This window comes from Vidua macroura, chromosome 9 (genome assembly GCF_024509145.1).
Source record: "Vidua macroura isolate BioBank_ID:100142 chromosome 9, ASM2450914v1, whole genome shotgun sequence".
NCBI lineage: Eukaryota > Metazoa > Chordata > Aves > Passeriformes > Viduidae > Vidua > Vidua macroura.
Window position 1 is genome coordinate 23,803,036 of NC_071579.1, and position 26,337 is coordinate 23,829,372.

Sequence of the window (26,337 nt, forward strand, 5' to 3'; positions counted from 1 at the left end):
TGAATTACCTACATTATAGGAAGTATTAAATGTCATATTGTTTGAGTAAAGCAAGCGTTCTGTAAAGGAAAGGATTTGTCCATTCCTGTTCCCAGACCATGTTTCTTGTGATATATGTCTGGTAATTACTAGTCACAATTACCAGAGCTGTGCTGCTGCAAGGGAGTGTTCTCTCTTTAAATGACTTTTCAGCTCTAATGACTAGAGCAAAGCTTGTAAAAATGAACCCTAGAAGTTCAAAAACTAGAAGGTAGCTAGAGGGATTTAAAGGTCACTGTTTTGCTTTTTCGTCCAGTACTATGAAATTCCAGAGCTTTATACATACATTCTAAAAATTTCTGGGGCTTACTGTATTGGAATCAACAGAAATATGTCATTTGAACAGAAAAAGTACCTTCTGCCAAGAGGTGCCATCTTCTTTAAAAAGCATAAATTTAATACAGCTGCTCATATGAGGAAAAGATGTATATGCATGTCTAAGTAACACACTATCCACAGAAGCAGAATAACATATAATATATATATTTTACCTGTTTTTTTATTAATTTGCAGTAGCAAAAAGCTGTCCTTGGTTACACAGGTTTCACAGTTGGAAACGAATTCTTTTTTACAAATGAGAGTGGAAGAAGTACCTTTTTTCGACTATAAACCACACAACCTGTTATAGATGCTAATGATTTATTATCTTAGGCACTTGAAGTGTTTTGATTAGATCTTGACAAGTTTGTCTGATGACAGGAATTTATTTCTCGATGCTGTAAGCTGTCAGCCTTGAGATAATTCACACATGGAATTTGCTTGGTTCTGTTAAACTGTAATGAAATTTCAAATTATGGAGAACTAATACTTAAAAAGAATAATGGCATGTAAGAGTTTATTTTATTTCTTTATTTATTTATTTGTTATTAGTGGCTGTAACATTTTGGTATCTTTGAAAAACTTCAAGCCAAATCCCACGTATTACTGATCAGACCAAGTCACTGCCTGTCAATAGCATTGTCAGTCATGTCAGTCTGCACAAACACTGTAGCTAAAGATGGAAAAGAGATTACCATACCAGTGTTATGGATTTGATTTTTTTTTCCTATTGATTTTTTTTTTCAATATTCAGTGAAAACGCTGATTTTTTTTTTTTTTTTTCTTAGAGGGGATGAGAAACGCATCCCGTAGATCAGTACCCTGACATCCAGTTGGTATTGGCTGAGCTGCTGCTTGCTGGGCTGAGCGCAGCGGAGCAGCCGGGGATGGGCACAGCCCGTGCCGGGGGTTTGAGGAGAAAACCCCCAGAATCGGGGCCCGGGGCGGCGGCCGCGGCTGCCACCTGGCGGTGTCCGGCGGGAGCGCAGCCCCGCAGCCGGGCGGGGCCGGGGACTGCGGAGCCGGGGGGGGACAGGGCCGGGGGGTGACACTGCTGGGTGGGGGACAGTGCCAGGGGACAGTGCCGGGCGTGGGCAGTGCCGGGGACAGTGCCGGGGGTGGGCAGTGCCGGGGGATGCGCCGTGTCCAGCCCGGGCAGTGCCGGGGGATGCGCCGTGTCCAGCCCGGGCAGTGCCGGGGGATGCGCCGTGTCCAGCAGTGCCGGCGCCTGGGGATGCCCCCGGGCTCTCGACTGCAATAAAACCCGCAAAATCCCCCGTCTGCCTTTGCTTGTGCTGCTGAAATGCAAAATGCTGCTGAGAAGTGGAAATTGTGTTTGGTCTCGAATTTTTTTTTTTTTTTTTTTTTTGATAATACATAATACAACTAATGTGTATGTCTAAAAAAATCCCCAAATCACCCCCCCAAATCCACTCTACGGCATTAATTCTTCCGTTTGGTGAGAGTGTGAGACCATACTGCAGCAGCTGCAGGCACACCACGTTCCACACTTCTGGAAGTGGTTCAGTCTGATGCTGATGAGGTATGTAGGACAGAATTAATTACTGCCTTATCTTTGCTCAGGCTTGAATTTCAAAGTTATGTTTGCTCTGTTGAGTACTTATGATTTTTAACTCCAAAGGCAATGATTGTTTAGGCAAAATGAGCAACTTTCATACCCCAGACTGCATTGTGAATGTGCAGCAGCAGAGCTGTGCAGTTCCACACTGAGCATGTGCTGTGAAATGGCCAGCTCTTTATTCATTCCACCTCAGTCATTTATTGATAAATAAATCAGTAATATATAATAAAAACTAAAATTAACTCAAGGTTTTCATTCTTATTTTTTTTCCAGAAAGAGCTCAGTCTCCCCAGAAGAGGAAGCTTGTAAGTATAATTATTCTTTATTCATCCCTTGGTTTGTTTTGAACATATATAGCTGTTCAGTTGTGGAAGTAATTTAAATGGGCAGATACTCTGTTTTTTCTGTTAAACATTTTCAAGAATCTGTCATGGGCTTGGAAACAGCTAGCTTGGATTTCTGTGAGACTGAAACCTCTATTCATTTCCTTCAGTGTAGCAGGAAAAGCAGTGGTAGTGTAAGTTTACTTCTAATTACCAGCTTGAGCTGATCCTGATACCAAAGTGGCTGCGGTGTTGAGCGCTGCCACTCCGACGTGGCTGCAGTGACTCCAGAGTCACTGATTATTTATGCAATATGGACAGCTCTGATCACTGCTCTTCAAACAGTCTATTGACAGAAGTCTAAGCACACAGCTCCTGGGCCACACAGGTCAGGTGTTTGTGGAGCAGGCAGCCTGATAGAGGTTTCTCAATAAAGATATGTCAGGAAAAGTAGGCTTTTAAAACTGCCATTTGAACAAACAGCAATTTTTTTTAATGCATTATGATGCTTAAAGAATTTTAGCAAACTAACTTGGTGTTTCAACGGTATTATAAGAGCTTAGCTTCTGCTATGCTTACAGATTTATGGTGGAAGAAATTGCATTATTGATTGCATTATATAAAAGAGAAAGCTTTTGTACTGCCTGCTATTGCATTATGATTTAAAATTGTTTCCCAAAGCTTGTGGACTACAGACATGAAGCACACAAAAGCTTATAACCTTTCTTCCTCAGGTTTCTGGTTCTAATGGGAAATGATTTTCAGTCTTTCAATGTAAGCTATCCCCTTTGTATAAGAAACAGTGTTTGGAAAATGCTGTGTAGAGCTAGTGATTCAGGGCAGAACAATACAGAGGATCAAAAGGTCTCTTTTTAAAAGTGGGGCATGACCAAACCTTTTTGTTTAGTTCATATGACAATGATAAACCAGTCAGGGAGTTATTTAAAGAACATGAAGCCCAGAACTGACTGGTTTTGGGCTTTTTTTAACCAGTATGGCTCAAAGGCTGGCTTAATGAGATTTGAGAGATTTCTAAGACAGGTGGTGTTCATCATTTGAAGATTATGAAGGTTCTTTGATCAAATAGTGGAGCAGTGAGTTACCAGTAAGTTTTTTGTTGAATATAATTTTTGCACAAAACTTTTGGAATTGAAATTGAGGATGCCAGAGATATTCCAGCTCATTCCATCATGGAGGTGGGTATGACACAAGGCTACTTATGTATTTTCATTTGAACTATCTGTAATACAAATGAAATGCTTCAGATGTGTAATGTTTTAGTTACTGGTAACTAAACCAAATGACTGAATATTTTATTTCTGTATTACTTAACCCCTGCAATTTTCATTACTTCACTTTAGTTTTCTTCCACGAGTGAGTGCCTTTTAAGCTGTCACTATGTGAAGTAATTTAGCAACCTGTGCTAAGAAGACCCAGGCCATAAATTTTAAGCACAAGGTTGCAGCTACTAGTGAGACTAAAAATCTATGAAGAATTGAAATGTCTTAGTTACCTGTGTTGTCTAGCTGATTATTTGATTGTAGTTTCTGGAATTACAGATTCTATAGTCAAGTCAAGTACCAAGTGTAGTCCAGAACCAAATGATGTCTTGTTGTTTGAGAAGTTTTAACTGTTCATGAAGTCAGTATGCATTGTGGCTGATGTAGACCTGTGTTGATGCTGTACTATGAAATGTACAGGCTCACTGAAAAGGCTCTTGTGGAGTGGATCTGCATGATTTTGCATATCCCAATATCAGAGTTACTTGATTAAAAAAATCCTCTTTGTTTTTTAAGTAGAAATTAGAGTAATTTTTATCAAGGGGATAATTATAATATATGCATGTAATATAAGGTAAAAATATACATATACTATGTATAATTTTGTTCAACCATTCTATCAAAAAGTGTGGCATTTTAACTGTAGGCAGATTTCAGCTCTTCTGGAGCCTTTTCCTCTGCTGGAATCAACTTAACTGTGAACCTCATAAGTAAAAATAAATTCTGAAAATAAAATTTATTCTGAAAAGCTGCTGTTGTGCTATGGCTGATGAGCAGGGATAGTTGTGGTTGTAGCCATGTCCTGATTCATTGACTGTCAGTCACTGGCTTTTGTTCACTGACAGAAGCAGAAGCAGGGATGGACAGGAGGATGAAGTACCTGGCTTGGAGCCAGAAACCCTCAAGAGGTGCATCCATTTTCTGCACAAACTCCAGCCTTTGTAGCAGTTCAGTAGCAATTGAAGTATATACAAAAATCAGCCACTCAGCATTTTTTTTTGTGTGCTAGTCTGGAAGTTGGGGTGCACTTTTGTAAAAAATCTACTACTGCTGACTGGTTTGGTGATTGCTTTGCTGGATTGTTGAGTTAGAAAGGTTTTAGCCTGCAGATCAGCTCGGGTATTTGTCATTGGTGAATGAAAAAGGATGAGCTATTCCTGACAATGCTTCTAACTTTTTCTTTGTGTGACTCTCAATACTTCATATTTCCTGGGTTGGTATGAGTAATCTTTATTTTATTGCAGGAAATGATTATAAGCAGGGACATGAAGATTTGCTGTGCTTATTTGGGCAAAGGAAAAGGAATGGAATTACATGTCTCACTGTTTTTGTCAGGAGATCATGAGAAATTTTGTCACCTAAAGAAGCTCTTGGGTGGGAGCTGAAGAGAATGAATGGTGGGATGGAGCCTGTGAAGTCTGTTGATGAGTGTTGATGACTATTTCCATAATAGCAGAAGGAAACACACTGTAAAAGATGGCTTTGCACTTGGGTAATCTTGCAATCCTAATTTTGAAATAATCAACACAGAGTGAGCAGACATGTAAAATAGATGGGGGAATTGTATGCAGGGTGACATTAAGAGAAATGCCTGATATTGTAGATACCATTTTGTTGTTAATGTCCTTAAAGTGTTTGTGTTTCTATGGGGGGTTATGTTTAATGCACTAAAAGAGATGATATTTAGCTGAGTTGTAGGCTGCTAAGAGACTGAATAGTTAGAGAACAGGAATAAGTAGTTATATTTTGTCTCTAGTGTGGTTCAATAATCAGAGTTCAAAGTTTTCCTTTAATGAATTATGCATATAAATGTATTGGTTATGTTTTTCCCCATGCTTTGTTCACAAAAGGAATAATTACCATTCATGAATATTTTCTTTAAGTTTCAAATAATGAATGTGGTGTGATAGACTCAAACTTTGATCTCCAGCCTATTAGTCGAAGTGGTTTAATAATTTTCAGCCATTTTCCTGTTCTGTTCTCTGTACAGAGACTGGTTTTTGTATTGTTGGCTGCAGTTTCCCATGGTTTTGATGTGCACCTGCACGTGAATCACAGCAGAGATGTTCCAAGGACAAAGGTGGGGACTTTGCAGCAGGAGCGTCCCGTGGTGAAGCACCTCTGTGTTCATGTGTCTGAGAGCAGTTCAGCACCCAGAAGATCAGGCTGCAAACTGCATTTCATCCTGGCTGCAGGATGCTCAGCACCAGCCTGGGGCTCACTATTGCTTCTGCTTGCCTCCTTGGCTGAGCAGTAGTCACTAAATCCAGTTGGGGTTGCCCTTGAGCCATCTGGTTTCTTGTTCAGTACCCCAATAATAGTAAATTAATTATAAATTCAGTTCTGTATACCATGAACCTTACTGACCTGTTCAGACTTTTTAATGAAAACTGTGGGTTTATATTTTAAATCCTCATGGTTTCTAAGGCAGGGTTCATAGTATGGGTTGCTGTAATTTTTGTGCTATCTAAATGTAAAATTTTCTAAAAAGAAAACACAGCTTTCCCATATTATATCCAAATTTGTAAAGAGTAATTTCCTCAGCAAACTAAATTTGCTAAACCAGTTTCTAACTTCAGCTGTAAGTTTTTTTTTTTTTTGTTAATTATTTCCTGCTATCAACCATCTGTATCAAATATACTTTAAAAAGCTGTATACAAATGGCAAAAGAAAATGGAGGCATAAGAAACATGAAAAAATAGTTTTAATTCAGAATATATCCAGTAAAAATACACATTTATATGAACCAAATATTACACATTGTTGTTTTGATGGTGATTGGTGCTGGTAAAGAGTAGTATTTACCTGAAGTTTTTATGTCTATCTCTGAAATATGGTAAGGAACATAAAAGTGTTTGGTGAAGATGTGTGCAAGCCTTTTATGGTGGTCTTTATTCCTTCTAATCACTTTTTAGGGCAGCTTATGTCCCCTGTGGGACTTGTTTTCTCTCATTCTCTCCCTCCTTCTCTGCACTACCATTCTACTTTAAACCTCTGAAGATTCTTTGTTTCTGCTGCCCTAGACATTTCTGAGGGGGTTTCATTAAACAAGTCTTCATCATAATTTGTTAAACTTGCCCCCAGTTTCTTGACAGTTAAATAACACACAAACACAGCAAGGAATTTCTTTGGGGTGATGTGCTGAACTGCTTGTATTCTTTTTAATGTTTAGACCTTTGAAACAATAAGAAGTTTGATGGCAGGAAAGAAAATTTCTGGCCTTTAGTGGTTTACGTCTTCGTGCTGCCATGCTCAGGTGCTGTGGGAATTTCCTCTGTATCTGCAGAGAAATGGAGTATATAATTCAGTTTCTGCTCGTCTTGGCGGGTGAGTGTTTCTGCTGGTGATGGATCGATGCCGTTTCCCTGCCAGGAGCAAGTATCATTGTCCCAAGAGTGGCAAAGCCAAAGTGCAGGAAGTGGATGAAAAATGGTTCTGAAAAGGAGTTGGGAATTTTGCTGCTTTTGCAATCTGTTCTGATTTGGATGTGGAAATAAAGAAAGAAATAATGCCTCCAGTCAATGCATTCTGCTTGTGGTGCTTTATATAGATGGGAAGAGAAAGAGGTGCACTCTTCTGACCACCCCATCCTTCTCTAAGCACGTAGAAGCAGCTCACAAGCAGTAGGTCAAAAATAACCTGCTGCTCTTAAGCTGATCTAAGGGGCTGGTTCTGGAGGTGGAACGTGCCGAATTATTCTTGTGGGGCTCCACAGCACTGCTGCTATTCCTGTATTAGACTTAAAAAATTATTTGAAAGCATTGTTTCTTTAAAAGAAGTGACTTGGTGAATCAGGAGTATTTTAGTGTTATGTATAGACTGTAATCTCAGAGACAAAGAATTTATGGAGGTTTTCATCAAGGATTTAAAAGTGGAAAAAGTATTTTGTGCAGTTTTTATTGTCAAGTTTCCACTACTTAATCCAGGCTCTCATTTAATAAATACAATAGAATTATTTGTATACGAAATTTGTACTTTTTGTTGCTTGCTGTGTTGTCTGACTCCAGAGGCACAGTGTGGGGGCAGGGGCTTTGGTTGTGTAGGGAACAGCCATCCTGGCCCTTCCTCCTCAGCCTGGCACTCTGTTTCCCTAATTGCTGAGAGATTGGGATTTTGTAGTGTGGGGCTGCGATCAGAATTGTGGGAAGGTCTGATGATCAGAGTTGTCACCTGGAATTTGACTTGGTTGATGAGTACTTGTGAATAGCAGGCTAAATAAAGCCTTTTGCACTCTAAAGCCTATATATATATATATATATATGTGGAAACTTTTTTGAGGAAAGTAACATTCTTACAAATACATATTTAAAAAATGTTGGACATCATTTGGGGCAGTTTTGTTAATAGCACGAAATTGATTTTGAGCTGACTGAAGTCAGTGTTTGCAAGCAGAAGTGTAAAGGGAACATTTCCTCCTAGTGAAGGTGTTCCCCTTTCCTCCCCTGCGGCATCCAGCTCTCCAGGCTGCTGCGAGCGCTGCTGCTCTGTTCTCGGTGCTGGAATCCATAGAGCGTCTGTCTGGAGCACAGCTCGGGAGTTTCGGGAAGGTGTTTTAAGCGCGTGTGGCTGAGGGGATTGATTTCTGAACGGGGGCTGGCCCACGTGTCCCGCCGGCCGGGCGCAGCTGCTCCCCGCGCCCGCTGAGGGCTCTGCCGGCCTGAGGGAGCGAGCGCTGCCCCGGCCCCATCGCCGTGCGGCTTCCCAGGCTGCTCCCTGAGCCCTGCCAGAGCCCTTCCACTGCACCGTGGCCGCCGTGGCTTTCCGCCGTCCCTTCGGTGTGCTGGGGAAGGCTGCTCCTGCCCCTGGCAGCCCAGGAGCTGCTCAATCGGGTGGCTGATCTGATCTGATCTGATCTGCGGCGGCTCGGCCGGAGCGTGGCAGGAGCGTGTTGCTGGCGGTGTGACAGGTCAGATGGCCCCTCTGTGTCCTGCCACCTTCCTTTCCTTCTGCTGGGCTCCGCTTCCTTTCGCCGGATGCTGTGAATAGGCTCGCAGAAGATTTTTTTAATCTGATTTTTTTTTTTTATAAATAATTAGGTTTTTGACATGAGCTGTGTGATTAATCTGGACCATTACTGAACTCCCGAGGTCTCTCTGGCACTGGGGGGGTATGAAGAGCTCGGAATTGCACTGATTGTTCTGTGCTCTGCGTTGGAGTGATAACAGTGGCCTCTCCTTCCCAGCCCTAAGCCTCTTATGCTGGGAAGAGGCATATCAGTGTATCAGCACAATGATGAAGCGGAGGAAACAGAGGCTTGGAGCCCCATCTCTGCGGATCCAGTAAGGACTGTTGTGAAAAATAAATTGCACGTAATCATTTCAAAGTGAAGCTATGAAGAAGAAAAACCGGCCAGGATTTTCTGTGGCCAACAGACATTGCTTTGATTTGTTAGAACTTTCTTATTTGTTGTGCTGTACATGAAATTTTGTTTTGGAAGCTTTAGCATTTTACTTTTGTGGAGTATTAACCATGAAGTATAGCTAAAAAAAAGCAATGTTTCAATGTTTTTAACTGGGATACATTGTGGTTAAATTTTGTCCCAGTCATTAGTGTAGTCAAACTAACTGTTTGTAACTCCGTCTTTCTAGTTTGATCATTCTTCAGATTTAAAAAGCACTTTCAATAATTTGTCAGAAAGCTGTCACAGTGCTAAAATCTTCAGAAACCTTTGCTACCTTTGCTGTCTTCTAGAATTAAGAATGCTTTTGAAAACTTCTAGATTTGAAACAAGAAGTCTTAGCTCACATTGCCGCATTGTCACATGTATTTCTACAAATGGAATTTTAACAAGCGTTTCCTTTTTAAATGCTTTTCCTTTATAAGTGCTTTGAAATCTACTAATGGAAACTGCTATTTATGATCGTAATTATATTTATTATTTCTATTAGGTAAAATGAAGGAAATTGTATGTTTAATACTGTGTTCACAAGTAGAAGAGGTTAAAAGAATCTATCGTGTAGTCAGTGGAGGGAGGAGCAGGGTAAGAGGCAGGCTTAACCTTTTCTGTCTGCAGACTGTAAAGCTCATCAGCTGTTTAAGCAGAGATTGCTGGTGGGGAGGATTTCCAGAATATAAAGGTTGCTTTACTGATAAGTATTTGGATTCACCAGGAAATTTAAAGCTAAGAACATGGACAAACATGCTTGACTTCAGGACGCTAAGTGTAAAATATCTGAATTCTAACCAAAACTGAAGCATGCCTTAAATTTCCATTTTGTTCACTTTTGTGTTTAAATATTGTAAATAGAAAGTATTTTTCAGCACTCAGTCAAAAATCAAAGTTACAGGTTTAAGAATACAGTGGCACTAATTTGTATTCTAATACATAAGCACACTGTGTAATACCAATAATTGTAAGTTAACTTTTACTTTATTTCTAGTGAAGGACATCTCATCGTGTATAGTTCACTAAAGTAGGTGTTAGAACCACTGCTCTGTGTTTATGTACAAGTCTGTTTGCAGCTTTTTGAAAAGCAGCTACTCTGAGACCTTTTCTGTGCCCTGTGTGAATAAAAACGTGCCTTGGCTGCTGACCCTGCAAAAGCAGGATAGTTGACAGAGCTGAGCACAGAGCTGGGCATCAGCACCCTCAGCTGCAATCCTGATGCTACCATGGATGTGCTGTGGACATGTCACTAAACCTCTTCATGCCTCAGTTTCCCCACTGCTAAAATTAGAATAAAGCCATTTTGCAGTGCTGCTTTCAGGCTTAATTAGTTGTTGCTCTAAAACAACTGCCACTGCTAAATGTTGTTTTCTAGTTAATAGTTTGTGTCATTCATATTTTCACAGTTGTGTGTTTTGGTTATTGCCACAGCTGTGGCATGGAACCATGGCTCCCAAATTGTGAAGGCAGTGATAGAAATGGTCTGTGTTTGCTGCAGGTGCCATTATTAATTGGTTAATTTTTCTCAATTAAATATTTTAGATTCGAGATTGACAATGGTGTGTATTCCAGAAAGCCTGGAAATCACTGCAAGAAAGGATTTGGATAATTCCAGATTGGAGGATTTTTGTAGTGGAAAAATAACTGAATAGATATTAAATTGACTGAAAAATACATTTTGGTTTGGATGATAATGGAAAGGAATGACTTTTTACCACTTAGTTGATTCCATTTGTTTAGAAGATATAACTTGTATTTTGAAATTATATTTTTTCTTTATTGAAACAGAAGACGTGATATTGACCATGATTTTTTTTTCTGCTGTGGTACCTTGTCAGAATCTCCTCTCCTTTGTTCTCCCACTGCCGAGGAAATGATGTTCATCAGCACACGTTCTCTCCTACATCTGCTCCAGGTCTGCAGCATCTTAAATTCCCATTTAGTGCTGACTGTGCACTTGTCACTTCTCCTCTAGTATTTTACCTGAACTCACAAGCCCAGAGCAATCCATCTAGTCCGTGCTACAGCCATCCTTTTCAGTGGAGGTAAGGAGAGGTATCAACTAGGGATTTTTAACAGTTTGGTGTTGGCATAACCATCTGTGAACTTAACAGCTTTACAGTTCAGGAGAATAACATCTAACAGAAGGAAAGAGCTTCCTACTCACAACTTACTTCCAGCCATTTAGTGTTCAAATGGATGTTGTGTATTGGGACAAACTTTTTGTAGTTTGTGTGTAGGCCCTATGAAGGGAAAAAGATAAATTTGATTTAGGAATGGAAACCTGTCTGCTGGTGTGTGCATGCCTGTTCCTGGTGGTACCTTGTGTTGGCACATGTGCAGCTTGTACCGTGCAGCAGAGGAGCCCTCAGAGGCATGTCTGGTGTCAGGAAAACCAATTTAAAAGTAAAGCAGGCTAAAGTGGGGTCCTTAAAAACCCCTGTCTAAGTAGTGAGTCTGTACTAAATACTGCACTGTCTTCTATTCCCTGGAAATCCACTCTGCTTTCTTATAGAGGCTGGCAGGCTGAAGTTTCCAAGCACAGGGTATACAAAGGATAAGGAGTAGAATCAAGCCTGTTGTTAGCAGGCTTGAGTGAAGGATGCAAGAGTTTCTAAAGCAAAAATAGCCCAAACCAGCTCAGTTTATATTAAAGCACTTAACAGCTCAACTGATATATTTTCCCTTCAGGATTAGCTCTTGCTCCTCGCTGTGCTCGTGTGGGACAAGCACAGCCATCAGCCACCCCAGTGGAAACCTTCAGCTTCTTCACTCAAGGGAAATGTCACCAGCTCTCAGGGGGACAGTCCCAGGGGAAGGCTCACACACGCTGGAGATCTCTGCATGTGTGGTTATGAAACTGGAGCTCAGTGGTACCTACTTAAAACTTGAGCCAACATAGCACCAGAGGGCTGGTTTTGAAGTTCACATGCTGCAGGGTGGATGTGGCTGGTCAAATTTCAGTTACTCATCAGGTGGTAATGCAATAGCCCCTGAATCTAGATGTTATTTCAGAGGGAGGTTGGTCTTGCTGGCCAGCTCTGGTAGGACTAACCAGAAAATGTGAAGTTGAACTATTTTAGGTTTCTGCCTCTCTAATGCAGAGTAATGTATATGACATCTGTTGAGTGGAAATCAGGTTGTCAGCAGAGGAAAGGGCCATTGCATGTGTCTGTCCTCACTGTGCATGGCATGGGGAGAGGCTTGCCCAGCATCTGCCGCTTTCCCTGCACGATGGGCAGCACTTGGTGACAATTCTTAATAAGGTGCTCACTTTGCAGCACTTGGGGGAAGTGAAGGGCAGCGACTACAGAGCAGTCTCCTAGCATTTCAATGTCATGGCCATCAATCTAATTTTAAATGAATTTTTATTATTTAAAGGCTGGTATTGGGTAATGTTCCTTTAAACAAGGGTGATTAAACTCGATTAAATGCTGGTTAGCCTTGGGGCTAATTAACAGACTAGTAAGTGGCAATTAAATATCAAGATTAGATTATTGTTAAAGTCAATTGAGAACTGTTCTTTTTGGAGATGAGATCTGATGCTTATTGATTATTTTCAAAAGCCTTTTTGGTACTTACTGCTTTTTCTTCCTCTGAGAAACCTTCAATTTTCAGTGCTCTGACATGGGTCAGTGAATAATTTACTCTTTAAGAACAGTTCATATAAAAGTCTTAATAGCAGGCTTTATTCCACTGTTACTATGGACTCCTCGATAATAATATTTTTCACATATGAGGACCTTCCAACCATCTGCTCTTTAAATACTGAATGGTTGATGATTCACAGATACATGGTTCCGTGTGAGAGCTTAGGTCGACTATAATAAGTTTTTATTTTTGTCGTTGTTGCTTTCACCTGTGCAGCTCTTGATCCTGTTTTATCCTGTCTTTCTTTGTTGTAGTTTTGTTTACTTGGTTACGGTGCCAGTGATAGCCATTCCTGCTTGCTTAGAGCAAAGGTTCATCTTGGCAAGCTACCACTGTCATTGATCTGCTCAGCTTAGCACCTCAGGTTAGCCAGGCAGTGATTCATTTCCATGGTTATGCAGGGAACTGCTGGAAAATGTAACAAGAAAAACTTATGCCTTCACATTAAATCTTCCTCACTCTTTACCTTTGGTATATTGCATTTACAAGAATTTGCACAGATTTTCCCTTCTTCCCTATATTTCGTGGTGCCATTGTTAATTTTATGTCGACAGATGAAACAACTGTTGGTGCATCTGATGTCAAGACAGATGGCATGGAAGTTCATGGCTTCTGAAAGAATTAATCTAATTGAGATTGAAAATATTTTATACATAACCTTTGAACAAATGAAAATAATGTAAACCTTGCAAAAGAGTAAAAGGAAATGTGGTCTGATTACAATAAAACCAAATTGATAACAGGTGGAATAGGATTGCTATAGTTGATGGAAATGTGGGTTGGAATTAAGGTCATGCATCTTTATGAAGAAAAGAGAATTATGTCCAGAATTAAACAAGTTCTGATTTTTGTCTTTGGGATCTGGCTTGCACTCTTCTGGGGGTAACAGGCAAGTCAAATTACTGAAGAAGAAAATGAGGCCATGTTTCACAGCTGGTCCTCTTTATGAGCTGGCAATTCTTTGTGCACCCATATTTGTCCTCTAATTTAATCAAAATATGATTTTACAGCATTTTTTTGCTCTCAAGTTGCTTAAGAGATGTCATGAATTGATTGTTCTAACTTGGAAGTGATGAACCGTGAGATTAAAGGAGAGTGCAATTACCCCCATTCCAGAAAATGTTACATTCTGTGTAACACCCTCAGTAAGATATAAGACATTTTCAGTAATTCTAGAAACAGTTTAATTTGTTTGTGATAAAAAGGATGAAAGTGTCCAGGTGCTGTTTTTCTGGCATCTCTGAATGCTGCAGCTGAGGTGAAGTCTCAGTGGAAATTTGCTTCAATTTCCTAACAAACTAAGGAAAGAGTTGGCTTCAGCTGGATCATTCAAGGGGCATTTTCTTGTGCTATTTCAATTTAATGAATTCATGCCAGTTGTGGAACATGTTCTTATAGGGATGTATGGTGGAGGTTATTTTTATAGGAATGTTTTCCCTTGGAAATTCTAGCTTTAATGAAGTCTATTGGAAATAGCTATTAATTTTTTTATAGCTTTTCAGAATAGTTTAATAGAATTTTTTCCTAGCCTCTACAAAATCTGGTCACCATTTGTAGATGTGATGGTGACCAGACCCATGCTGTCTTATTTAAGTAAAACAAAATGGGAAACCTAATATTGCTCCAAAATAGTCTTTAAGCACACTACATAATTACTTGATCAGTGTGTAATTACAATGTTTTGAGTTTTATATAATTAGGATTTTATGGACATCTGTGATATAATTTAAGAATATATTAATTTATTTACATAAAAAGCCCATTCTAGGAAACAAGCCTTTCATCAATAACTGTGGTAAGTAACAAGAATGTATTATACATAGGCATTCAGAAAATGTCCTGGAGGTCTGCCCTGCCTTTATTTAAAGCCTTTTTTGTACAAGCTGTTGCAGTGGATGAGGGGAGACCTATATTTAGAGCTATGGCTTGTTTGGGTGTACGAGTGAGGTTGGGTGGGCAGTGTCCTGGGCAGGTCTGCTCCGTTGCAATGAATCCAGTGGGCTTTCCAGATTTGCAGGGTGCTGGTCAGCAAACCCTCACCAAAGGGTGGGGGTGGGGACATCCACCTTCTTGCAATGGGTCTCCTGTTAGACCGTGGCTCTTTATCTTGTGTGTGAGGATTGCTGGTGGGCCTCGATGAGAGAGGGTCTTGTAACTCCAGTCCTGCTGCTTCAGTCAGGTGCAGAAATCCCTTCCACAGCACAAGGGAAGGGATTGTATTCTTGGGATGTAGTGATGTATTCTTGGCACACACATCCCCAGATCACCTGAGGTTTGGGTTTTGAAGACTGCATATATTTTACAACATCAGGGCCGTAGCTGTAAACAGAAGTTCCTTATTTTTAAGCAAGATCAAAAACATTTCAGAATTCAGACTTAATAAGTTTCTTTGTTCTTATTTTGAAATACCTCAAGGCTTATCAAAAGTTGCTGATGGTTTCCTATCTTTACCTAAATTTTGCTTAGTGTAAAGTCACTTGATATCATAGAGGTTTTATTTTTTTTTTAATTAGAATTTCCTAGTTGACAAATGCTAGAGGATTAATGAAGAGGCCTATATTCACTTTGAATTACATTTGGAAGTTGTTCTGATTTTGCAGTAAGTGTTATCCTCCTGGTTTAGTGCTTGATTTGGTAGAGGTTCTGCTTTCTTAAATGTGCTAAATAATTGGTCAGAGTTGACTGCAAGATGGCATAATGTCACTTTTGGAACCAGTGTAGATCAGCAATTCAAGAATAATGAGAAACAGAACAACTTTGTGGATATATCATTATGCATAATGTGAAATGATGAATTTTGAGTAGGTAAGCTTTTGGCAACTGAATTCTAATCTACATCTCACATCGAATGAATGACTTTCCCAGAATTAATTTATTTTTTAATGGAAATTTTTCTCCTTATTCCTTTTCCTTTGTACTGTTTATTATTCATGGGAATAATTTTTCCCATCCAAGAAACTACATGGGAGGGACACACTGGTGATACTTGAAATGTGACAGGCTCAGATAACTTCCTGTGTGTCTTGGGCTGATGGGAAACTGTTTGTTTAATATGGTTGGCAATATTGAGGCATGGTGGCCTGCATTATATAATTTTTTCATGTGAAGGCATTATGTAAATGCAAAAATCCCTGCGTCCTGCCTCGAGCTGCAGTAGCAGAAGAGTTAAACCCTGGGGTTTGGAGCCTGAGGTGTGAATTCTTGTCTCCTTCCAGGCTCACTATTTGGCTGCTCTCCATAGGACCAAGTGTAAATCATAACCTGGTGGTTTGACCTGGGAAATTGGAGGCTCCCAGAGGGGAGCTTGTGCTTGTGACTTTAGAAGTTGGAGAGCCTTACTGTTTGTTGGCCATTTTACCTATAAACCATGTAAGGTTATGGTTCATAACTGGTTTTTCTATATAATTGTGTTTGAAGGCTGTGATCTGCTGGTGCACCTGTGTATGAGCTGACTCATTTACTACCCCTGCACTATTCAGAGTTTGGGATGCTTGGGATATATCAGCAACTTCTAGGGAGGAATGAAGAGCTCAGAAGGTTCTTAAGAGACTGCAGTAAATATTGAAGCCTTTCTTTTTCTGTCCTTATCCTCAAATAACAGAGAGTTCCTCAAACGACAGTGGTGTGCTCTTTCCAAATAGTCTCTCCTTCAAAGACGTTTTGATCTTGAATACAGATACAGAAACAACCAGAGCAGTGAAAGATTCCTGGCAAGGGAATAGTTCTGAGAAAGAAATAGAATTCTTAACCAGACAGTCATGTGTTTATTATTGTTGATAGACAGAGCCATGCATTTTCCAAGATTTGTTTTTAATTGGACTTTGAGGCAACCAGGGGATATTTTTAGTTTTAATTTGGAAATTCAGTGAGTGTGCAGAGAGGCCTGTTGATGTCCTGTGCTGAAGCACTAATAGTAGAGATGTCCTAACAGTGAGTAGCTGGTGTCACCTTCATGGCCTGGAGCTGGGGGGATACAGAGGTTGTTTTACACAGCTATGTGTGTCAGCCCAGGACTGTTCCTGCCCAAGAGCAGCAGATTCCTTTCCAATGTGTTTCCTTAAAAAATTGCTTTTTGAAGACATGTGTTACAGATTTAATTTTGTTAAATAAACCATTTAGTGGATCAATATTAACCTGAAAGCTTAAGGAAGGTTTAGGATGTAAAGAAGGAAAGAGGATCTCCGGGTAAGTTTTCATCAGTTTTTGGAATGGCATCCCATTTCAGCTATGTCTCGCTATCCTGGGCTATGGTGAACTTTTATCTCAAATTTGTGCTCTTGTTTGAATATTCATAACTACCATGCCAGAGAGCCTGCAGAGCTTCTTCTGCTGTAAATGGACCCACTCGTGCTCTCTTTTCTACAAGCTGCATCTGTGCTCCCCTTTTTTCCGGTATTTCTCTAGTCCTGTTTTTGTTCATTCATCTCAAATCTGCTTCTTTTAGTGCTCTAAGTTCTCTCTTCCCGTCATTTATCTCCTGAAATTTTGCTACTTTGGCTAGTTGTTATTACTCTGTCATTCAATCCCTTGTGTGGTACTTGAGAGCATAATCTTCTAACCTAGTTTACATTACACTGTCATTATGAATTATTAATGTTCTAAAATAAAATCTTCAAACCATAATCTTTGCTGTGGTGAAAGAGCTCTGTGTGCTTTTGTTTCCTTCCTGTTCTCCCTGTCCTTTCCTTTCTTCAGACCTTTAGGTCTTTAGAGCAGGGATGTTATTGATCCAGCCATCTGGGAAAGACTTGCTGTGCACTTAGAATTGCATTGTCACATCTCTGAGCTGAGATGGGCATTTATAATATAAACACTAAAAAAGCTGGTTTTGGAAGTAATTATTTTGAGTCTCATCAAAGACATGCTGCGCAAATAGAAGTGATAATGCACGTTTGGGTTATAGCTTGCCTGAGAAGGTGAATGTTATTTTTTGTACTGTTTATTAAATTTTTGTTTTGTTCCTGAGAGTCTCACTTGTATTTGTGAGCAGATGAGAAATTTAAAATAGCAGAACAGGTCATAATTCTCAGCAAATTTTTAGAGCAAAATTTTCCGCTGAAAGACAAAAAGTTCCTACTAGCTTTCTTCCACACTTCATTTCAATGCAACTGTTTGCCCATTCTGCTTTGGAGAGCCTGGAAGATTCCAGAATCATTACACACCCCATTTTCCAAGCGAATCAACACACAAATATTGACCAGAAGTGTTCTTTTAAAGTCAGGAGTATCTTCATTGCCCTCGCAGGGAACTTGCAATTAGTTTGAGCAAAATGCAGTTGATTAGAGCTGAGTTTGTCTTTGGCATGGAGGAGAGGCCGTGGGGACGTGTCCCGGCCTGCGCCCCACGGCTGAGCGCGCGCAGCCTCCGCTGGTGCCGGGATGGATCTCAGAACTGGGACCTGTCGCTGCTGCAAGCTCCCCCGCCGTGTCCCGAGCAAGGGCAGCTGCAGGCTGGGCCGCAGGACGCCGCACTCGGTGTTTTACGTCGTGCTCTTGTAAGTGCTCGCCAGCGTGGGGAGCGTTCCGTGGCTTTGGAGCGCTCTGCTGGGAGGGAGCTCTCCGGGCACGCGGGTGGTGTTGGTTTGCATCTCTGCTCTGCCCGCTGATGTGTTTGTTTAGGAGCCTGTGTGGTGTACTAAACACTTTGGCCAGCTGGAAATAGGATTTTCTTTTCTTACTTGCTACATTTTAATAGGTGGTGCAGAAAATGTTTTTGTTAGAAAAGAATTTTTAATATTGTATGCATTTTTGCTTAAATTTTAATTTTCTTTCCTTTCCCTAATCTATGAAATATGTATAATGCTACATCTCCTAATAACAATTTAAAAGAAAAGAAAAGAGAAAACAAAAGAAAGTGAATACAAGATAGATATTCCCATTTATTAACACTTTCTCTTTTTCTTTATATCTGAGATGGCTTAGAAGGTCATTGGTGAGGTGGGTTATGAAAGTAATTTATTTTAAAACCAAGCAATTTTGTTATATATTTTTGTTTCTAGCTGTGTTATTTAGATTTATTTGTGCCATTTTTAATGTCACAGTAAAGTGTAGTAAGATACAGCATTGCAAATGGATAAATTTTGGTTTTAGTATTTCAACATGAATGTTTCTCTGGAGACTGCAGAAATCATTACGAGTTCCATATCTGTCCATTTTGTACTTTATTTCAAAGCTGAGAATTCAGTTTGAGTCAATTTATCTTAATTTATTAAATCTGCTTCTGTGTTCTAACACTTATGTCTCCACTTATGTATAGGTAGACACACATGTTAAAAGTCATATATAAAACAAATGTCTTCATTCAAGACCTTCTAAATAATATGTGTATTTTAGGAAACCTTGGTTTTGTAATGAACCACCTTTGTGGGTTTCTCAGAATTACAGTAGAACAGTTTATATAGTTTTATAGTTATTTAGAACTGTATAGCTATTTAGAGTTATAGTTATTTAGAAATCTGTGGTCCAGGCTTGTTCTTATGTTGGATCTGTTTGTATGTTATATATTTTTCTGAGGCTCACAACCTGGAGTAGTTAGTTTGACAGTTGATGATATCACAGTTTTCCCAGACTTTAAGATTAAAAGCTAAGCTTTTGCTGTGAAGATTCATAGTATTCCAGAGGAATGGCTAAAATAGGGGCCAATTTATCTTAAAAATGCATGTCCAATAAGGATGTAATTCTGCCTTTAAAACTAGATAAACCTTTTCTCCTTTTTTTGTGTGTGTGTGTGTTTACTAGCACCCCTGATGTTTCCCAAGCATGGTTTTGATTTCTCATGTCTCTTTTGTACCATGCTTATTTTGTAAAGTCTATTCTTATCCCATGCTCTAACTTCATTAAGAATTTATGCTTGAAAATGTAAAATTCATCCTCTTCATCTGTTCATTACATTAGCATTCCCCTTGCTCCCAGAATAACTCTTCTTAGCCAACATCCTACAAAATAAGCTTTTTGTCTCAGAAAAGCCATGGTAAATGCAAGGGCTTTACAATATCCTTAACATTTCAGCTGAGCCTCAGTGTGTTAACCAGGGAAGGAGGAAACAAGCTGTAGAGTGGAACGTCCTGCACCGGAGATTTGGGTTGGAGCAAACAACCTGAATTATACTGAGAAACAAATCAGATGCCAGGGCTTGTTTTGGAGTTCAGGCTTGATTTGGTCTTCTGGGTAATACGCTGTGAAACAGGTGACAGCACTCCCTGCTCGCTGCTCACCTTGCGTGCCCTGAGCCTGGGGGCACCACGGTGATCCTTGGCATGGGCTGCTGCCCTGGGATGTGTGCTGGGGGTTTGTGGTCCTGCAAAGATGAGGGGAACCCTTTTTGCTTTTGTGAGCTGGTAATTGAGAGCTGAGTAACTCAAAGCCCTCTAATTCACGCACTGAAATACAGCTCAGTTCCCTCTCTTTGTTGTTTGCTTTGTTCATTTTGCCTTAATTGCTTGCCTGTTGTCTTGGTTTAGTTTTAGCATCCTTTCTTCTTCAGTCCTCACTCCCTGTGAAGACAAAAAGTCTGCCAGCCAGCCTTTGCTGCTGCTCATACCCTAATTTCTTCTTTAGGCTCTGCCACTGTAGCTTCTCTGTAAAATGGGGGGAATAGCACCTGCTTTTTCAAATCTGCTTTGGTGACATAGTTTTGTTGGAATTGTTATATATCCTGTCTGTCAAGGACTGTGTGTTACAGCTCTTTGGAATATGTACAAACCCTGTGTTACAGGAATTAGCAATAGCCCGGTGGTGTTACTCAAGTACAGGGAGTCAGAGGTGGAAAAATTCTGCAAAGAGATGAAGTGCTGTACTTCTTCATGGAGAGGCTGCTGCAAGCTGGAGTGGCAGGAGAAGAGATTAAGTTATTAAGTGAACTGTTTGCAAATCCAGTTGCACAGTGAATTCATTAAGACTGTATTACAGGTTAAAAAGGAAGTTTTAAGTGCTTTGGGATAAATAATGCATGACAAAGATGAAGAAATGCTATGGTGGCAAGAGGAGGTTCAGTCTGTTTTTTCCTTTGGATAAATTTTGGCTGGTGAAGAGGAGGGAGAGCCTTTGGAGGAAGATGTTGGGGTTACAGCAGCACTCTGTGATGCTCTGCATTTTACAAGTGCTACTGAATGTCCTTAACTACATCTTGGATAAAGCGTTAGAAGATTTCTGTGTAAACAGGAAGTGACATTTTCAGATCTGATTTTCAGTATTGTTGTTTTTCAAATAACATTTCTCAATTTTTATGGCATTTGAATCACATATGGAGGTTACATTTGATTAAATTGGACAACTGACATTTGAATCACACATGAAGAAGGCTGGGCTCGGGAAAGAATGCAAGATCCAGTAACTTATTTAAAGAGGGTAATTGACCTTTCCATGGCATCTGAACCCAATTGTCAAGTCTGTGAGTTTGAAATTATGTTAAGCTTATGTTATATTGGAGTAGCTGAACATCTTACTGGTGTTACTTTGGAAGGATAGTGTTGCATGGAACATTAACATACTAATAAGTGATATTTTTGTAAATAAAAATACAAAGAAAGAATATTTCTTATTAAATATTCATAGGTTTTGGGGCACAATTAACTTGGTATTTTAACACTGCTCACTTATCACTTATTTAGTAGTAAGTGTCTTCACTTAAAAGATTGTGATGATGGAGCTGTAGTTGGCATCCTGTATATCTGAGTGAGGACAATTTTGTGAGAGTTGTTCTAGACTGAAATCAGAGCAGTTTCTTGTGCTTAACTGTGCAGTGATATTGTAGTGCATTAGATAGCATTTCAGGCTGTCCTCTAGGATGGCAACCCCTGTTAGTTCAGTAACTGTGCCCAATTAAAGTTACATGAGGAGTTGGCAGCTTCCATGCAGGTGCACTGCCTGATAGCTGCTTCAGTGAATGTTTCTGATCCTTTGAGTCATTAACTAGTGCAGTCACTAGGCTGTTCCTGCATAGGCAATGCACACCAGAGGGAAATTTAGTTGTTCTTCACCCCAAAACCCTTGGCCCAGCTGTTTGTTGAATCTCATACAGAGATTGGGAGCCCTTTTATACAGAGGTAACAGTTGAAACCCGTGGGAGCCACTGCAGTAAAAGACTATGGCTGTTTATATCTTGGGTGGTGGCTTGGTGATTTCTGCCCCAAAAGGAAGAAATCTACGGTTTTGTAACTTAGCAAATGATAGAAAAGTGAACCTTGAAGATACATCCAACCTAATGTTTTCTGTCTGACTGTTCTTAGGAGTCTCGCGATTGCGGGCGGCTCAGTCTGTTCTTCACTTGCTTAGGTCGCTGTTCAAATAATAATGATTCCCCAAATAGCTCAAAACACATCTCCCATGTAATTTTTTTTTTAAAGGAACCTTCCTTTTTGTTTTTTAAAGCATAAAGGAAGAACTTTCTTCTTTCCCTCTATTGCAAGACCAACATTTTCTGCTGGGGTTTTTATACCTTACACACTGTTTCAGTGTATGGTGACACAGAGTGGGTATCTTCACTTGTGTTATCTTATGCTTACTTACAGTGGAATAATTTTCTGTGCTCGTTGGGCATGCAGTTTAAAGTTTAAAATAAGTCGATATGCTATTTATAGAGATAGAATGTATCTTATGTCATGACTTCTCCAAAGAATTTGGCTTTGCTAGCAAAATAGTTTTAATTTTTGGGCATTTCTAGTGAATAATTAATGGATTTCAGTTTAATGACTATTTAAAAAAGTTATGTCTCTAAGTATCACGTTTTTATGTGAAGCTTAATAAATGTAAGCATGCAAGTGATGGCGTAATTAGCAAGAGGTATGTTTTTCCCAATGGCGTTTCAACTGGTTTGCATTATAAGTTTTCCTTTACCACAGTGTAACTTGGGAAATTCTTCTTCATTTGAAAACTACTGCACTCTTACATGGTTCATCCTGGTTGGAGTGTCTAAAAATATAATCAGTACTTTGTGGAAACTTTTCTTGATACATAGTCAACTTAAAATGCAGTCAGCCACAGGAGTTTTGATCTTTGGGATATTCTTTTTCAAAATTACCTCATTGATCTGCTTGGTACTGCCTCAGACTTTTCAGGGAGTTTGGCTTACTTCTAAAATGACAGATTTTATTTAAAAGAAGATGATCTTATACCAAGGAAATTTATTTAATGATAAATGTAGCTGCTATAAAAAAGTCCAGAAAGCAATGGGTTTCATGTGGACTGTTTGCCTAATTGCATTCTCATTTAATGTCAGACTTAATTAATGTCCTGCGTTGGTAATGGTAAAGATGAAAAATAGGGAAAGTCGTTGACACTGACTATTTATAACTGTCCAGTGGATGCAGTGTCATTAGGAGGGCTCTGGAAACTGTACATTTGGTTGACAGAGAAATACTCCATCATCACAGGAGCTGCCGAAATGTTCTGCAGGTGGTCTTTTCAGAGGACAAGTTGGGCATAAAGAAGAGAAGGTGCATTAGGAAGATTGATGGAGACTAAATATCCTGAAAGGCAAGTGAGAGAATGTTGTAAAGGAAGAGGTTTCTTCGGGCTTGGAATAACTCAGGGCCTGGAATTCACAAAGAGAAGTTAATGTTATTATGAGTTAAATAAAATAGAAAACTCATCTTGTAACTTATTTGTGTGAGTGTGTTGTTGACATGTTCTCTTATATACAGGATATGGTATATTTTTGAATTAGTGAGAAGTTTCTGGTCCAAATTTTCCAAAATGTTTTGCTGATTGTGCAGAGACAGTAAGGCAGTTCCTTCAAAGGATTTCATTTGTCATTGTAGGTGTGAGAAAATCCTTACGCTTCCTATATTTGTTGCTACTAAAGACAGTTCTGCAAATGTTGACACTGTCATATTTTAAGACATGACTTATTTTAAAACCTTTTTGACAGTTTGTGTTCTTGTGTTTTTCTGGCAAAAACATTGCATCTTCAAGTGTGGTGTTTTCTCATTTTTTTGGGTACTCTGAATTTCTTGGGAATCTCTGGGTCCCAAAATGAGTGTTTTACAGGTGCTGATTTGCAGCATTAGAGTCTGTGACTTGCATGTGGAGCAAGCATTTTGAAAAGTAGGAATATAAAGTGTCAAAAGAAATTTCTGCTGGTTTTGAACCAATGTTATGTAATTCTCAAAGTGCTTTTTGCAGTTCTTGGGTAAAAGCTCTGCAGAATTGTGTTAAATGGCAAGATGGGTGAATGGATGGGTTCCTGATGATAGCAAACACCCCATCCCCTTCCCTGCTTGGGGTGCCCTGTGTTCTCCAGGAACAGCAGAGGATGGACAGGGTTTAGCTGGATTAACATTGCTGTAGAGCTGTCAGTCACTGATGCCCATGGAGAAATGTTCTCCTAAAATGGCTTCTCCTTTTTGTGTCCTTCCTGCAAGAGATGTTAAAGTGCTGCTGCTGAGTACAGTGATAATGAAATGTCTTCAACTACTGAGTTTTCAATCATTTTTGTAAAAAGCGTGACTAATACAGATTTAGGGGTGTTAGCTGATTGTGATCTTATTTGCTAACTATAAGCAGTCAGGAATTTATTTCTACTGTGATAGGTTTATTTTGTTAGTTAACTGAACACTTTGATTCCACCATTATTGCTCATGAATTTCAATTCACGTTTTAGCTGACAGAGTAAAATTTTCATACCTTTTCAAAACCAGGGCTTATTGGAATTGGAAGGTCACATAATATCCTGAATATAATTCCAAAAGGCTAGTGTTCCGTTTCTACTTGATTATATGATATTATGTGGACACAAAAATGAATGTGTTTATTTTTCTCATCAGTAGTAGACAGTGGCAGAGTTTGGTTTAGTTGTACTCTAAATTAACTTTGTGAAATCAAACCACTATGTGATGTAGATTACCTTTGTAAAAATGTTTAAAAGCATTAGAAAAGATGGTCATGTTGTGCAGTCTAAAAATCCCATTTGCCTGTTATGAATTCCAGATGGAAGGGAATACTTTGCTCAATCAGATACTGTGATTGTTGATAAATGTATGTATTAAAAAATATGTAATTATTTAATGGAAAATTATGAAGACCATCATTCTTCCATGAGATTCTGTGGAAAGCTAAAGTGAGTCTGGTGGGATTTCTTTCTCCCAGACATTTTTGTGTATTTTTTTAGGGCTGTATTGTGCTTGGAAGGCTGTGCCAGCTGTTGATTGTCATCTTTCTCATGTCTGTGATAAAAAGCCACTCAAGAAGGCTGAAATATGAGAACGTCATTAGCTTTCCTACTGGCAGAAGTGCTTAAAGAAGCCACAATAAAAAGAAAATAGATTACATACTGAAATTAAAAAAAAAAAAAAGAAAAAAAAAGCAGCTCCAGTGAGGTTTTGTTTAGACCCCAGAAAAAGCAAAAACATGGCAAGGCGGTTCTATAGGCATGAAGGGGAATAGTGAACTTGTGGCTGATGTGCAAAGCGGGTGTGTGGCAAACCTCTGATGTGCATCACACGAGTCCTGCTTGTGTTTTGTTGTCGAAATTCAGCTGGTTGAGTTGTTTTTGGGCACCAGGTGCTACGTAGGAGTTTGTGTTTACTGTGACTGACGTGGATCTGATGTGGCTGACTTCAGGGGGAGAATGGATTTCTGTTTTTAAACTGATCTCAGGAGGCATTAGAAGCTTTTTTTTTTAATTAAAAATCCACTTGGGTTACTGAAGATGAAAGATGAGATTTGTTTAAAGGTGGAAGATTAATTAAGAAAAATAAACAAAATGCCCCTGATATGCTTCGTGTAGTTAGGAAAAGAAGAGCCACCATGTCAGAATAAAAACACAAACTAGGGAGCCAGTAGTGCTTTTTGTGCAGACACAGCTTAACCCCCCCTGTGTTATTCAGGATTGCAAACAGTACCCAGTTATGGTTTTGAAAATACTGAAAATATTTTGTTTGTAATTAGATGATCACAGAGAGATGGATAGAAAGCATGTATGCTGTGTATTCAGCAAACTCCAGGTTTAAAGTGTATATATTAGGAAGAGAATATCTCGTTTTGCACTGCCTCCTAAGGTGGAGGGAGGGAGGCAGGGATGGAGCAGGGAGAAAACAGAGGCAGTGGAAGCAGCAGCAATATGTACGCTTGCCTGCCTGTCTCACATTAATGGAACAGCTTGCAAGGTCTACAGGGAATTTGCATTGGCTCTGTCACTGGTATTATTTAGTTCCTTATTTATTGCTAGTGGCTTGATTGTGCTGTATTTTCCCAGCAATGAAAGCTTTTAAAGATCATGTCTGACTCCTTTTGGACAGTGCTGTCCAATTTCTCTCTGCCTGCTACCAGCATGTTGAGACGATCCAAAAGGTAATCTAAGGATTTTGCAAGTAATTCTTACGATGTTTTTCTAAGCTACTTGTTTTAATACTGTTTAATCTTGTTTTTTTTCCTGTTTTAACAGATTGAATCATATTCCTAGTACGTTAGATGTGATTTCTTAATTTCTGAATGATTTGTAATTGTATTCATTGTAAAAATCATACTGTGCAGATCCACCGTTCGTTCTTTTTAAAGGTATTTATTTAAAGGCATTGTTCCTTCTCATACTATGTGAATATGATAAGGGGTTTGTTTCTACAAAATGATGGATAGATGCTTACTGGGAGGAAGCTGCTTTATTATTTGAAGTAGCAAAACAGTATTATGTTGAAATAGGCAGCACCATGAAAGACTTGCAAATATTTTGACTTACAGCACTTACGGTCTTCAGAGAGATATGCATAACCTTAAATTTTAAATAATGCTTAATACATTTAGCATCTTTTTTTTTTTTTATTAG

The 26,337-nt window shown here is 39.4% G+C and overlaps 1 protein-coding gene across 8 annotated transcripts in view; it reads left to right on the forward strand.

Moving 5' to 3' along the window:
- MAST2 (microtubule associated serine/threonine kinase 2) overlaps nucleotides 1-26,337 on the forward strand; it is a 216,102-nt gene that overhangs the window by 109,838 nt on the left and 79,927 nt on the right. For 7 of the 8 annotated variants that reach the window (XM_053985491.1, XM_053985492.1, XM_053985493.1 and 4 more), the window contains one exon: nucleotides 2,213-2,244. In XM_053985491.1, coding sequence (XP_053841466.1) covers nucleotides 2,213-2,244 — 32 coding nt within the window. Of the gene's footprint in view, nucleotides 1-2,212; nucleotides 2,245-4,885; nucleotides 5,035-5,532; nucleotides 5,623-26,337 lie in introns of those variants that run through there. The other variant, XM_053985496.1, reaches the window with a different exon arrangement.